This window comes from Musca vetustissima, unplaced genomic scaffold (assembly GCF_032173495.1).
Source record: "Musca vetustissima isolate MV318-11 ecotype Yass unplaced genomic scaffold, APGP_CSIRO_Mvet_v1 utg280282, whole genome shotgun sequence".
Lineage (NCBI taxonomy): Eukaryota > Metazoa > Arthropoda > Insecta > Diptera > Muscidae > Musca > Musca vetustissima.
In genome coordinates, this window is record NW_026882444.1 from 21,413 (window position 1) to 37,777 (window position 16,365).

Genomic DNA, 16,365 nt, shown 5'->3' on the forward strand with positions numbered 1-16,365 from the left:
TAAGCATGCCTGTTCTGATAAAGATCGGTCAATATTTAGCGAATGAAATGCACCCTGACTTTTGTGTCAAAAATTTGTATTCTATAGCGTATATATTTACTCCTGAGGGACATAGACCCGAAAAGTTGATAGTATATTTAAGAGGAGCAGTTGACCTTTAAATTGATACCAATTATATTGTCGTATGTCCTCGGATGTGGTAGTTACACGTAAATATCTTCAGGAGCTTACGTATTCATATATTATTTAGTAAAGAATTACCACACTGCTGGTCGAAATATAGCGGTGATCGTTTTGCAATGTTCCATGAGGTTCCAGCTATGGTCAAGAACATCGCCTATAATTTTTCGTTGATGTTCAGATACTAATTTTGGGATGAAGTGGATCGAATACTTAATTTTTGCTGAGTGTGTGTGTTTTTTATCGACAAATTTTGTTCAGCGATGAGGCTCATTTCTGGTTGAATGGCTACGTAAATAAGCAAAATTGCCGCATTTGGAGTGAAGAGCAACCAGAAGCCGTTCAAGAACTGCCCATGCATCCCGAAAATGGTCCCAGCTATGGTCAAGAACAACGCCTATAATTTTTCGTTGATGTTCAGATACTAATTTTGGGATGAAGTGGATCGAATACTTAATTTTTGCTGAGTGTGTGTGTTTTTTTGATTCAATCTATAGGCCACAATTATAAGCAGAACATCACAACACAACCCACGGTGAAAAGAATTTGGACAAGTAATTAGAAGGACTGTACTGAATATTAGTTATATTCGCCAAATATGTCAGTGTAAGGAAGTGGTGCTGTTGACCTCTAATCAGGCAAGAGGGTGCAACTATCACGAAATATTACCCAGGCTCAGAATAAACTCCAGCGGAAAGTTAGAGTTCTGTGGTATTAGAGTTGGGTATCGTATGGTCGGCCCCGTCCGACTATACTGCTCTGCCCACTGGCTTTTAAATATATTTTTCTTGGGTCAATAGTTGGTAAGGATTTTTTTACAAAATATTTCTTCAAGGTCCAATATCCAATATATTCAATGGAGATTATTGGGACCAACAGTAGCTGGGGAATTTTTTTAATATAATTTTCTACGCATCTAAACTATTATGGGGCCAATAGTTGGTGAGGATTTTTTTTTTTAATATTTCTTCAAGGTTTTTAATTTTAAAAATATTTTTTAAGGACACATTTTTTACGGACATAGGAACGGGATTTCTTTTAAATATTTTTCTAGATCCCATAGTTGGTGGGGGATTTTATGAAAAATATTTTTCTGGGCACCTATACATTGCGGGAATTTTGAAAAATATTTTGCTACTTACCTCTACAGAACGCAGTTTTTTTATAAACATTTTTCCGCCTTTTAACTCCAGCAGAAAAAAATAACTTTAAATGCAAATACGTCAATATTTCTCCAACACATCTCAGGATAAATGTATAACTTTAAATCAGGCATGCTTACCCATATACGCTACCGTAACTGAGGCTCGATGGGTTAACACATTTTCTCTTTCTTTATCTTTGCGTCAGTCGTTTTTAATTGTGAATTCTCAGTTACGCTCGCACAAACTTGCTCTCAATTTTATTTTGTCCAACACTGCTTTAAATGCAAATACGACAAAATCTACGCGGCAGCGTACACACCTCCAGAATCCACCCTTCATTTCGAAAACACCTGCAATGAAACAAAAGAAAAAAGAAACATTGGTAATCACTGCATTATATTGGCCCCCCCCCCCCCTATAATGAAGAGGTAAACATTATTTGCCTGTTATCCATTATACACATGTGCTCCTCTCTCTCTGTCACGCACTCTCTGATTACCAAGTAAGCATTACTATCGGCCTCTGTTATTGTTTTCATTTGGAGATCATGTTGTGCCTTGCATCGCCTCCTCGTTAATGACATTACTGTGCATGTCTTTCATTACTCCCTTGCATGATGGATCACACACACTCTCTCTCTCCCTCTATTTGTGCGCTTCATTACTTTTGCTGCCTGTCCCAGGCAATGTTATTGTTTTGAAAGGCATGCATCGTCTCCACTGTTAAAGAAATTACTGTGCATACTCTCCCTATTTCTCATTCATTCTCTGTCTCTCCCTTTGTGTGTGCTGCATTACTGACTGTGTGTCTGCCTGCCTCAGGCAATGTTATTGTTTTGAATGTCTTGCTGTAATTTGCATCGTCTCAACGACGTTACTGTGCATACTCGTGTTCTGTCTCTCTCTCTCCATCTCTGTTTGTGTGTTTCATTACTCTGTAATGATTACTACTGCCTGCCAGAAGATCTTGCTTTGGTTTGCCTCCCATACATCAGTTACAGTTTGTGACTCGCCATTAACGTGTCGTTTTAACGGCGAATGTGTTCGTTGTTTTTCTTTCTTCTTTGAATGGATCGGCCGCCTTTGAACCATTGATCTCGTGCGTTTGTGTTTTATTAAAGTGGATTACTAAATAAATGACAGTTCATGTCATGAAAAACATAACGAAGAATTAAAAATAATTATACAAAAAATAAATAAAAAAACAATAAAAAAATTCAAATTCAGTCTCGTGATAATCTTAAAAAATATTTAAAAACAAAGAAAACTTCTTTTTCGTTTAAAAATAATAATAACCACAAAATATATACCCATACATATATTTACCCAAGAAACGTGAGTGCTTATTGATAAGTGGACTGACACATTTTCCATTCAATGATAAAAATTATGAAGAAAAAAAAATATTTTTTTTTGTTGCTGTTGCTTTTTTTTGGATAGTCTGCTACTATATAAAGTGCATTTTAACAATGGGGGTTGTGTTCAATATATGGTTATAGGGGGAGCTAAGAGGAGGTCACTGACACGTAGATAAAAAAATAAATATGAAATTTATAAAGAAAAGAAAATCTGCTGGCTAGGTGATATGGGTGGGAGATATTATAAAAATATAAATAAAAAATAAAATATTAAAATTAATAAAATTTTTCAAAGTATAAAACCAAATAATAATTAATTATGAAATAAATAATTATTTATAATTATGCTATAAATTGTCATACACTTAATTAAAAAATTAATTAATAAATATAATTAATAAATTAAAAATAAAATAAACCAGTGAGTGGAGCAGTATAGTCGGACGGGCCGACCATACGATACCCTACACAACTACCACGGAACTCAAATTTTCTGCGGATGTTTATTCCGAGACTGGGCAATGTTTCGTGATATTTGCACCCTCTTGCCCGATTAGAGGTAAACATCAACTCTTCCTCACACTAACATATTTTCCGAATATTACGAGTATTTAGTGCAGCTTTGTCCAGATTCCCTTCACCGTGCATTGCGTTGTGATGTTCGGCTTTCATTTGTGGTCTATAGATCGACTTGAAAATAACACAAAAAATTAAGTTTTCGGTCCACTTCATTCCAACATTATTATCTCATCATCACCGAAAATTATAGGCGTGGTCCTTGACCATAACTGTGGAACCTCATGGAATTTTTCAAAGGGATCAGCACTATAGTTCCGCTCTCTAGAGTGATAATGGGTTACTAAAAAATATACGAATACGGAGATACCTGTAAATATTTAGGTGTAACTCCCACATCCGAGCACATACAACAATATAATTGGTATTAATTTAAAGGTCAACCACTTCTCTTGGATATAATATCAACTTCTCGGGTCTATGTTCTTCAGGGGTAAATCTATACGCTATAGAATACAATTTTTTTTGGCAAATATGTTGCCATGAAGAGAATCTGAATTTGGAGAATTGATGTTGAGGATCTGAAGATATGTAATATAGCCATCATATTCAACAATATGATTAGAAGAAAAAAAACGAATATTAAAAGATCGATAGAGTGAGTGACCATTCAAATAAATAATGTATGATGTCAGAACTATCGACGGATCTAGTCATTAAATAACTTAAGGCATTGGATACCGTGAAAGGTTGTGGTTCAGATAATATTAAACCAAAGATAATAATATGATTCGAAGTGGAAAATATAATGGTTCACTGAACACCCATAGGGTGATACTAGTTCCTGTGAAAACTATCTTGAAAAGTGTGTATCAATTCTGACCTGGTTGTGGTTCAGATAATATTAAACCAAGGATAAATAAGATATTCAACAATATGATTCGAAGAGGAAAATATACCGATTGACCTATGATATATAGGGTGATACCATTTCCTAGAAAACTAACTCGAAGAATGTGTATATACCAATTCTGACATGTTTCAGTGTTCTTAGTGATGGATAATGTAAAATGTCGAAACTATCGAAGGATCTAGTCATTAAAGAACTTAAAGCATTAGACGTCCGAAAAACATATGGTTCAAACAATATGTGTTGTCACTGAATATAATATGATCCATAGAGTGAGTGACCAATATCGAAGAATGCTAATTCGAAGAGTGTATATGAATTCAGACCTATTTCAGTGGTCGATAAAGTATCTAACATTAGAACTATTGATGCATTAGACTTACCGGAATTTGTGATTCAGATAGGATCAAACCAAATATGTTGGTAAGAAATTCTAAGGTTACTGACTTATTTACCAACACCTTCAAAAATATACTTAGAAAGGGAAAATATCTAATTATTTACATATCCATCGAGTGAAAGATACCAGTACCTAAAAAACCGACTCAAAAAGTTTGCACGGATTCAGATCTGTCTTGTTGTTTAAAACGCAATGATAAGTTAAGGATGTAAAAAATTTAAAATTCACTCAAACGGTTTGGTCTGTCGGTACAGTCAAAGGATCTAGTCAATCAAGGATCTAGAAATTGACGCATCGGAAATCTTTGTGGTTCAGATAATATTAAAACAAATATGTTGCTAATGAGAGAATCGGAAATTTCTAAGGAATAAATCAGCTAACTCGAAGAGTGTATATGAATTCTAACCTGTTGCAGTGTTATCCGTTATCGATAAAGTTTTCAAATAAATAATCTAAATAATGTCGGAACTATCGAATTATCGTGCATTAGACGCATCAGAAAATTTTGTGGTTCTGAAAATATTAAACCAAAAATGTTGCTAATGGGTGAATCTGAGTTTGCTGAAGGTAATACCCACGAAATTCAACAATATGATTCGAAGAGGAAAATATCGCGATTATATGACGATCCATAGAGTGAGGACCAATAACTAAAATAGCTAATTCGAAGAGTTTGTATGATTTCAGAACTATTGCAGTGTTATCAGAGGTCGACAAAGCATTCAAAAAAGTAATATAATATGTCGGAAGTGTCAAAGGATCTAGTCATAACAGACGCATTATACACATCAGAAAAGTTGTGGTTCAGATAATATTAAACCAAATATGTTATTGGGGAGAGAATCTCAGATTGCTGACATATAAATCAGGAAATTCTACAATACGATCTAAGCAGATCTATAGAGTGATACCAGTGCCTAAGAAAGTTAGCTCGAAGAGGGTTATGAATTATGACCTAAATTCATAGTGTAAAGTGTTGAAGGATCTAGTCATTAAAGAACATGACGCATACGAAAAAGTTCGGGTTCATATAATATAAAACTGCATTTACATCTCCAACAATATGATTAAAAGAAGAAAATATCCCAATTATTGAAGACTCGAAGAGTGAGAGTGAATTCAGCGAAAGTATTCCAGGCGAAAGTAGTCTAGACGATTATTTCCGAACAAATGTCCAGGAGGAGAACAAAATTTGGGAAACAGTCTGTATTTAAACTGGCCTTTGTTTTTAGTAGATTGGATAATGAGTAGCAGGAGTTTTTTTTTACTTTCCTCAGACATTTGACCTTGGTGAATAAGCAGGAAACTGTTTTCGAAGTCAACGGTACCTGAATGATCAAGGAGTCGAAAGTAGTAAATTAATAGTAAATCGATTGGATCTAATATTTTTCAAAATTTATACTAACGTTTTAAAAAAAAGCTAAATTTTACGGACTAATTTTAGTAAAACATATTTTTTCATTTTTTTGTCTTGTTTATTTATTTTTTGATACACAAAACAAATGTCGGAAAGATAAGATAGTGACAATAATTTTAAATAGGTGTTTAATTGTTCTGCAATAAAGGAATAAATCTCTTTGTCTTCTGTAGAAAAACAAAGTCTATGTCAAGAAAATAAAATTATGGTTTGCAAAGCATTTCAACATGTTTCAAAACACCAAATTGGTGGCATAATAATCACCTACACCAGAACGTGACCTATGTGTATTCGAAAGAATATAGTTTTCACCATTAAAAAATTCAAATGCAATAAAGAGGACAAGGGAAATATTTTTTTTTAATATTTCTTGAGGGCTATCAAGGCCTTGGATTTTATTAAAAAATGTTTTTCAAATTTACTATTGCCGCAGATTTGCTTAAAGAGCTATTATAGACTGGGGATTTTTTTTAAATTTATTAAAATATTATTTTTTAAGGGCTCATCTCGAATATTTCCCTGCATTGCCTTCATTTCCATTTTAGATTCAGCATCGATAATTGCATTTTCGTGACATGAAATCCGCATGCCGGTCGTAAAAAGCAAATTGTTGCATTTGATTTATCGCCTATATCTCGTGATTCCCCTACGGACGATAAATGTTTAAAGTGCTAATTGGATAATTCAACAAGACAACAATTTTATTGTTTTATTTAGTTTTGTTTGTAAATATTATTATTAGTATTTTTTTTTGTTATTGTTGTTACCTCAAGCATTTCAATAGCTGGTAATTGCAGTTAAAAAATATAAATAAATGTGAGGAAATCACTTATAAGGGGAGAGGATTCAATAGATTCAGATTGGGAAAGGAAAAGGGGAATTTAATTATCAGAACTCAAAGGGCAGAAAAAAGTTCGAAGTTATTTTTCAAAAAATATTGTTTTCAACAGGGCAACCATCGGAGCGGATTTAGAATGATATAAAATGTAACAAGTGAAAAAGCGTTAAGTTCGGCCGGGCCGAACTTTGGATACCCTCCACCATGGATATACTGACAGGTACTAGAAATGAAAATAAAGGGGGCATACCAAAAAGTGGACCTATACCGACATGTCTAAAAACGGATTATGTATACCATAATGTAAACCATAATACAAATTTCAGAAAATTATAATTGATAATTCAAAATCGAAGATGGAGAATATCGGTCCACTTCTTCTGAAACCTCCACATAGGGGCTAGATCTAAATGCGGCTATAGTTCATTATCGAACCTTACGTTCTAATTGTTTATCTCTCTATCCTCCGCAGGTGAAATGATTACACTAGAGTCTTACAACCAAACTCAAAACGCGGAACAAATCAGATAACTATTTTAATATAAAAAAGGGGGTTATATAGCGAATATTAAACATTTTTGGTAGAGAGATTTGTTACCATATACGACTACAAATTACCAAATTGCAGCAAATTCGGTTGAAAAATGCGCTCAAGAACCCCCAAATACCAAAAATTGGGGGTATTCTTATATGGGGGCTATCCGAAAGAATTGACCTAGATTCATAATTTTTGGTGGAGAGATTTGGAACCTATTAAGAACCCAATGTGCCAAATTTCAGCGAATTCGGTTGAAAACCGCGCTCAAGAACCTTAAAATTCCGAAAATTGGGGGTACCGTTATATGGGGGGTACCAGAAAAAATTGACCTATATTTATAATTTTTAGTAGGGAGATTTGCTTCCCAACAAGAGCTCAAAGTACCAAATTTCAGCGAATTTGGTTGAAAACCGCGCTCAAGAACCTTAAAATTCCGAAAATTGGGGGTACCGTTATATGGGGGGTACCAGAAAAAATTGACCTATATTTATAATTTTTAGTAGGGAGATTTGCTTCCCAATAAGAGCTCAAAGTACCAAATTTCAGCAAATTCGGTTGAAAAACACGCTCAGGAACCTCAAAATACCGAAAATTGGGGGGTACCCTTATATGGGAGCTATGCCTAAACGTGGACCGATATATCCCATCTTCGAACTTGACCTGCCTGCAGACAAAAGACAACTTTGTGCAAAATTTCAGCACCCTATCTCAATTCCTTCAGAAGATAGCGTGATTACAACAGACGGACGGACATGGCTAGATCGTCTTAGAATTTTACCCTGATCAAGAATATATATACTTTATAGGGTCGGAAATGAATATTTCGATGTGTTACAAACGGAATGACAAAATTAATATACCCTCCATACTATGGTGGAGGGTATAAAAAGGGCTTTTGTAGGCTTGCATTAAAGAAACTGCTGTTTTTTTGTCAAGAGCTATTGTAGGCATAGAAGGGAGGAGATCGTTATCTTGAAATAGAAAATTGTGGTGATAGTGTATACCTGGAGTTATTGATTTGGAGTGGAGATGTTAACCGAAAAAAGGTGCTAATGCGCACAGCCGCCCTACCTTCATTCGAGCTGGTAAGCGTAGCGCATTAGGTATACTAGTACCCAAAGGTATCGGCGAGCAACTATGTCCGAGAGAAGGAAATTCCTTGTAGTACACTTCGATCGGTTGACAACGGTCGCTGGTTCACCTGTATGGTACAACACCTGTGCGATTGTGTTGATCAGAAGAAACTCCTTTCGTGTCTGCAGGTCGTGATGTTAGTAATGTAAGGTATCTGGGAATATCCGAAGGAATAAATTTCCTTGCAGTACAATTTGATCAGCCGAAATAGAGGCTGACTAATTGAGGCTTGTGCAATCATAAGGTGCGTTTTGAGATCACAAGAAGCTTTTTTTGTGGCAGTGTGTTGTCATGTTAGTACCGTATTTTCTTTTTTGGGAATAACTATGTCCGAGAGAATGAATTTCCTTGCAGTAGGTTGAAATATAGGCTGAAATAGAGGCCGCTAGCGTCAAGCGTGTTTTGTGAACTATCGAGTTTATGCGTGATTGCATTCTTGAAGTGAGATGTAGGGCTATCAAGTACAATCCTAAGGGTGATTTGCAATCGGATGAAAAGTATTGGCTCAAATACCATCAGATATGGTGGATGGGGATAATATGCGGTACAGTACAATTCTTCAGGATAATCGGGGGACTAGATAGTTGGTCAAACGAACATAGAACGGATGATGTACAGAACCACCGCTTCTTTTTAAGTACTGGTTTTATATTGATATGAATTCTTGTATAAAAACGTCTTGTCTCAGTCGGATTTGTGTAGGAGCAGGATGACAGAAGATTGGAAGCATATAATGGTGGAATGATGTTACTGTAATGACATTAGAGATTTATAGATCATATGTATGATACAAAGCCAGTTTGCATTCGAATAGAGATTATTGGCTTAGAAGCCTTCAGATATGTTTGATGTGGGTAATATGCGGTAGATAGAAATTCTTCAGCTGTGTGTGGTTGTGGTTGGTGGAGGACTAGATAAAAGGCCATATAGAAAAAGGAAGGATGTCGTGCGAATTTATGTATGGCGCAGCGTTTGTACTGGACCGGCCAGATTTTCGCTTCGCCTTAAATACTGGTTTACTTCTTTCAGGGCTTAGCTCTCTCTCTCTCTCTCTCTGAATGCACTTTTGGGAAGGAGAAGTCTGTCGCCGAGGGATTTATGTGAGTGAAAGGTGACAGAAGATATTGGAGATTACGAAGTGTGGGTATAAATAGGAAAATAGGATCGGGATTGGATTTCAGTAGGAAACCCGAAAACTATCGAATCCATACTTGATGATGTAGATTTGTGAAGCGTTTAAGAGAAGTTCAGCATTTAGGGAACTCGTTATGGCTGGAATAAAAGAGTCAATTTCCCAAAAGATAGGAAGCATATACTGACGGCATCCTGCCACTATAATGATATTAGAAATTTAGTAAAATATTTAGGGTCGGTTGGAATTTCAGTGGAGTACTTGAAGACAATCGGATCTTTAGTTATTTTAAGGATCATTTATATTTGATCGTGAAGTGTTATAGAGACGGGCTGTACTTAGTGAAGGTGGTCATCGTACATAGTCATCCAGCAGGAACGTGTTTTGGCTGGAGTAGAGTACTTGAATATGATCCGATCCTTAGTTGTTTAAGTAGATTTGTTCGATTAGAGATTTCGATTTGTGAAATTAGAGAATGGATGACAATTCAGTGGGGTACTTGATTGATACCGATCGGATTCATAACTGTTTAAGTAAATTTGCTCGTGACGTGTTGAGTAGATTTCAGTGCTCAGTGAAGGTGGTTTTCATAGATTTGTAATCCTGTAGAAAAGCTTTTGGCCGGGAATAAAAGTGACCTTTCTCAGACGGATTTATGCCGGTATGAGATGACAGAAGACTGGAAGCATATAAACATAAAATGTTCTTGAAGGTGGATCGAATCCTTGGTTGTTTACCTACATTTGCTAGTGAAGTGTTTAGAAAAAGTCCAGTACTTAGTAGAGGTGATATTCGTACGTTGTTACCCTGCAAGAAAGGGTATGAGCTGGAACAAAAATACAAATACATCCAAGACGAATTTATGTAGTGTTGTGGAATGACAGAAGCCTGGACTATAACGAATAGAGCGGCGAGATTGGATTACAGTATGATAATTGAAGGCGGATCGGATCCTTCGTTGTTTAAGTAGATTTGCTTGTGATGCGTTTAAAAAAGGACCGTACTTTGTGGTCTTCGTGTATAGCCAACCTGCAGAAAAGTGTTTGGGCTGTGATAAAGGAGATTTATGTGGGTTTCAAGTGGGGTACTTGAAGACGATCGGATCCTATGTTGTTTAAGTAAATTTACCCATGGAGCGTTTATGAGTCACACTGCAGGAAGGCGCTTGGTATTGATGCACCGGCTGTGCTAATGGTTCATCGAAATGTTCAATCTAAATTAAAAAAAAAAAATAAATAAAAATCCGCATAAATTTTGTATTCAAAATTCCCTCTACCAAATAATTCAAAAAAAATTGTTGACTTTTTTTTTTTTTTTTTAAATTCCAATACCAATTTCTCGGTTTCTGAGAAATTTTGAAAAAAATAAACAACAACAATATGGCTAGCAAAAATTGGTATTGAAACGACCTTCTGGCTAGCAAAAAAATGAAGCACTGCTGTTAAACCTGATTTGAATATTGATAGCAAAATAAGTTGGGAATACTTTTTTGTATTTTTTTTAATAACAACAACAAATAAAACAATAATTGACTACAAAAAAAAGTTGAAAATAAAAATTAGAAAATGTCTAATTATCGCCATTAAAAATGCAAATGCGTTTTTGTTTTGTTTTCGATTTCTTCCCACCACCACAACCACCTGCTAATCGAAATGTAAAAAAAAATTGAATGTCACTTCAAACGGAAGCTATCGGATGGCTGCCAAATTCGATAGCCGGCAAAGCGAATAAAGTTTTTTTGTCGGTCACTGGCACTAAGGTCATGGCGGCTAAAGGGGTGTGTTCGGAATTTATAATTAACGTTTTAGTTCTTCCTAGTATTAATTTTTATTTTTTTGGATTAAAATTCCCAAAAATGGGGATTTGGGGGTCCCTGAAAAATTTTTATATATAGATATTTATTTTTTAAATAAGATTTTTTTTAATAAAAAATATTTGTAATTTTTTAATATTTTTTAATTGCCTCTAACCATTTTAATTTTTTCCTTCCCCCTAGTAAATAACTATCCCCCCGTTTCACCATGTCTTCGAATCCTACCACAAAAGAGGTAGTTGTGGCGGCACCCGTCGAACCTCACAATCTGCGCAAAGATAAAAGTCTATGGCGTGATTTGACCTCCTACTGGATATTGGGTCTCTGCAACAACTACGGCTATGTTGTGATGTTGAGTGCCGCTCATGATATTATTGGGCAATTTCATGCGGTAAGTAATGACATAGAACCACCTAAGTAATCAGTGAAGTAATTAATCATTTTCCCTCTCTTAGGATACCCCCTCGGATAACGATGTCAGCGGCAATGGACGTGAGTGTCATATTGTCTCAACGGGTGCTATTCTTTTGGCCGATATTTTACCCTCCTTGTTTGTGAAAATCATTATGCCCTTCTTTCCCTTTTGGGTGCAGTAAGTTGAAGAAGTTCCTTGCCTTTAAGACAGATAATTCATTTTTATTTCGTCCATAGTTTCCGTATTGCCTTGGCTGTGATATTCTCCGCTGCCGGTTTCCTTTTGGTCGGTTTTGCCTCAGCCGAATGGATGGCTCTGCTGGGTGTGATTATCACATCGGCTAGTTCGGGTATTGGAGAGACCACCTTCTTGGCGTATTCATCGAATTTTAATAAGTAAGTAAAAATATCGATAAGTCTAAACAATTTGTGTCGATAAGTTAAGAAATTTGTTTCGATAAGTATTTTATTTAAGATAAAAATTTCTTCGATAATTACTTTTTTAGGAAAAAAATGTTTTCGATACCTAATATTTTTGAGCTTTCCGATAACAACGATTTTAGCTGAAAATTGTTTTGAGAACAATATCTTCTATCAAAAAAATGTTTCGATAACAACTTTTTCTATTCAAAACTGGTTCGATAACGACATTTTCTATCGACATGTTGTCCGATAACAACATTTTCTATCAAAAAGGATTTCGATAACAACATTTTCTGTCATAAAATCGTTCGATAACAAGCTTTTCTTTATTAATAGTTGCTCATTTATTATCGGACTGTTAATCGATAGCCGCGTTTTCTAACGAAAAGTTGATCGATAACAGCATATTTCACCGAAATGTTGTTCGATAACCACATTTTATTGTTCGATAACAAAATTTTTTGCCGACAAATTGTTCGATAACAACATTACCTATCGAAAAGTTATTCGATAACATCATTTTCTATCAAAAAATGTTTCGATAACAGGATTTTCTATCGAAATGCTGTTCGATAACAACATCTTTTATCAAAAAAGGTTTCGATAACAACATTTTCTATTGAAAAGTTGATCGATAGCACGATTTTTTTATATCAAAGTTGAACGATAACTAAATTTTCTATGAAAAAGTTGTTCGATAAACCACTTTTTCTATCAAAAAGTAGTTCGATTTCAACTATTTACATATAAATATTGATCGATAACAACATTTTCTATTAATATTGTGTTCGATAACCACATATTCTGTAGAAAAGTAGTTCGATAACAACATTTTCTATCTACAAGTTTTTCGATAACAGCGTTTTTATCGAATATTTGTCGGATAACAGCATTTTGCATCGAAAAATTGATCGATAACAATAAAGAAAAATTTCGATAACACTTTTAAAGTTGAAAATGTGTCCGATAATAATATTTTCTATCGATTTTCAGAAGGATTATTTATCGATAACTACTGAAATTTGCTTCGATAACTGTTGTTGTCATAGAAAAGCATTCGATAAAAATTTTTTGTGCAGAAATAATGTCCGATAAATATCTATTCTATTGAAAATGGATTTTTATTGAATAAAAGTCGATAATTTTTTTTATTGAAAAAAATTTATTTTTCTTAAACCGATTTTTTTTTTAAATCCATACTTTTTTATTAAAAAACAATCCATATTTTTTTTATCGAAAAAAAATCAATATTTTTTTATTGAAAAAAAAAATCAAAAATTTTTTTATCAAATTTTTTATTGAAAAAATCAATAATTTTTTTATTGAAATAAAATTGATAATTTTTTATTGAAAAAAACCGATAATTTTTTTTAGAAAAAATCGATAATTTTTTAGTGAAAAAATCGATAATTTTTTTAATGAAAAAAACATTATTTTTTTATGAAAAAACTCGATATTTTTTATAGAAAAATCGATAATTTTTTTATTAAAAAATTGGTAATTTTTTTATTGAAAAAAATCGATAAATTTTTTATTGAAAAAAATCGATAATTTTTTTAATTAAAAAAATCGATAATTTTAAAAAAAAAATCAATAATTTTTTTAATCGATACATTTTTTATTGAAAAAAATTGGTAATTTTTTATTGAAAAAAATCGATAATCGATGAAATACTCAAATCGATCATTTTTTTATTAAAAAAAATCGATAATTTTTTATTGAAAGAAATTGATATTTTTTTATTGACAAAATCGATATTTTTTGTGGAAAAAATAGATATTTTTTGTGGAAAAAAATCGATATTTTTTTAACGATAACAAATTTTTATCGAGAAATTCGATAACAATATTTTTATCGAAAAAAAATCGAAAATTCTTTTTCGATTTTCTTTTTTTAACCATCCTAATTTCTTCTCTTCTTGTTGCAGAAACGTTGTCTCCACCTGGTCCTCTGGTACGGGTGGTGCCGGTGTCATTGGTTCCCTCTCCTATGCTACCCTGCGTTCCCTAGATGTCAGCCCTCGCGATACCATGTTAATTATGTTAGTCTTCCCCGTCATTGAGGCCCTTTCATTTTGGGTACTGTTGAGGAAACCCACCGCCGTTTTACCCGTCACCAATGTTGAATCAACCGAAGAACTCATTGTCGATGATCGTCCTCTAGAAGGTTTCAAGGAGAAATTGATCTACATTAAACAGCTGGTGAAATATATGGTTCCCTTGGCCTTGGTCTACTTCTTTGAGTATTTCATTAATCAGGGATTGGTAAGTCGGGGAAAAGGATATTGAGATTCGGATGGATTTTAATTTTATATTCCTTTTTTCTTCAGTTCGAATTGGTCTACTTCAAGGACACCTTCCTGGACAAGGCTGCCCAATATCGTTGGTTGAATGTGGACTATCAAATCGGCGTCTTCATATCCCGCTCCTCGGTTAACGTGTTCCAATTGAATAAGATATGGTTGATGTCCGTTTTCCAATTCGTCAATGTGGTGTACTTCTTGACAGAGGTCATCTACTTTTATACTCCTAGTATTTGGATAACATTCGTGATTGTCCTGTGGGAAGGTTTGCTGGGTGGTGGTGCCTATGTTAATACCTTCTATCGTATGTCCAAGGAGATACCACCTGGCCGTCGACAATTTGCCATGGCTATGGTGGTGCAATCAGATTCCTATGGTATTGCCCTAGCTGGATTCCTATCGATACCGGTCCACAATGCAATTTGTGCCTTGCCAGCGGCTGTGAGAAGTATATCGTGGTAACTTCTCATTGAGGGGATAACCTTCCGGAGAAGTGAGAGGAGAGCAAATAGTCAATAGTTTTATATCGATTTTAAGGTCTTCCATAGATTTTTGTTTGTTTGTATGTATTATGCACACCGATTGGGTGTGCAGTAGTGTGCGTGTTATTTCGTTTAATTTGTAGTTTAATGTACAAAGAATTTAGATTTTTGAATTTAGTAGTTGTTTAAGTATCGAAATAAAATTACCGTTAGTAATTAGTTACTTAATTATTTTTTAGAGCGAAAAAATAATAAAAGACAATTTATATATATACGATTAATATTAAATCGATTATTAATTTAATTTTTTTTTTAATTTTCCATAAGTTTTTCCCATGAGTAAGTAATCGATAACAAGTTTTCTTATAACAAAAGTTTTCGATAACAAGTTTACTGATAACAAAAGTTATCGATAACAAGTTATCTGATAACAAAAGTTATCGATAACAAGCCTTTTGATAACAAAAGTTATCGATAACAAGCCGTTTGGTAACAAAAGTTATCGATAACAAGTTTTCTGCTAACAAAAATTATCGATAACAAGTTTTCTGATAACAAAAGTTATCGATAACAAGTGTTCTGATAACAAAAGTTATCGATAACAAGTGTTCTGATAACAAAATTTATCGATAACAAGTGTTCTGACAACAAAAGTTATCGATAACAAATTTTCAGATAACAAAAGTTATCGATAACAAGATTTTCAATACAAAAAGTTATCGATATCGTAGAACAAGTCATAGACAGTAACTTTTTATACGGCAAATGTTATTGATTACAACACTTTCAATAATTTAAGTTATCGATAATAACATATTCTTAATCAAATGTTAACGATAATAACTTTTGGGATTAAAAATGTTATCGATAATACAATTTTCCACATTAAATGGTATCGATAATAACATTTTTTATTGAAAATGTTATCGATAATAACATTTTCTATTGAAAATGGTAACGATAATAACATTTTCTATGGCAAATGTTATCGATAATAACATTTTCTATGGAAAATGTTATCGATAATAAAATTTTCTATTGAAAATGTTATCGATAATAACATTTTCTTTTGGAAATGTTATCGATAATAAAAGTTTCCTTACAAAATGTTATCGATAATAACATTTGCTATGGAAAACGTTATCGATAATAAAATTTTCTATGAAAAAGATTATCGATAATTACATCTTCTATGGAAAAATGTTATCGATAATAACATTTTCTGCGGAAAATGTCATCGATAATAAAATTTGCTACGGAAAATGTCATCGATAGTAAACATTTTCAATGGAAAATGGTATCAATAATAAAATTTTCCATGGAAAATGTAATCGATAAAGACATTTTTATAGAAAAATACTATC

General features: G+C 33.6%; 1 protein-coding gene across 1 annotated transcript; it reads left to right on the forward strand.

Annotated features, from left to right (window-relative positions):
* The first annotated feature begins 11,588 nt into the window (after positions 1-11,588).
* Positions 11,589-14,981, forward strand: LOC133328843 (battenin-like). The gene is made up of 5 exons (XM_061537350.1): positions 11,589-11,771; positions 11,836-11,972; positions 12,032-12,190; positions 14,145-14,481; positions 14,547-14,981. The coding sequence occupies exons 1-5, from the start codon at positions 11,589-11,591 to the stop codon at positions 14,979-14,981; spliced, it is 1,251 nt and encodes a 416-aa protein (XP_061393334.1).
* The last annotated feature ends 1,384 nt before the right edge of the window (positions 14,982-16,365 follow it).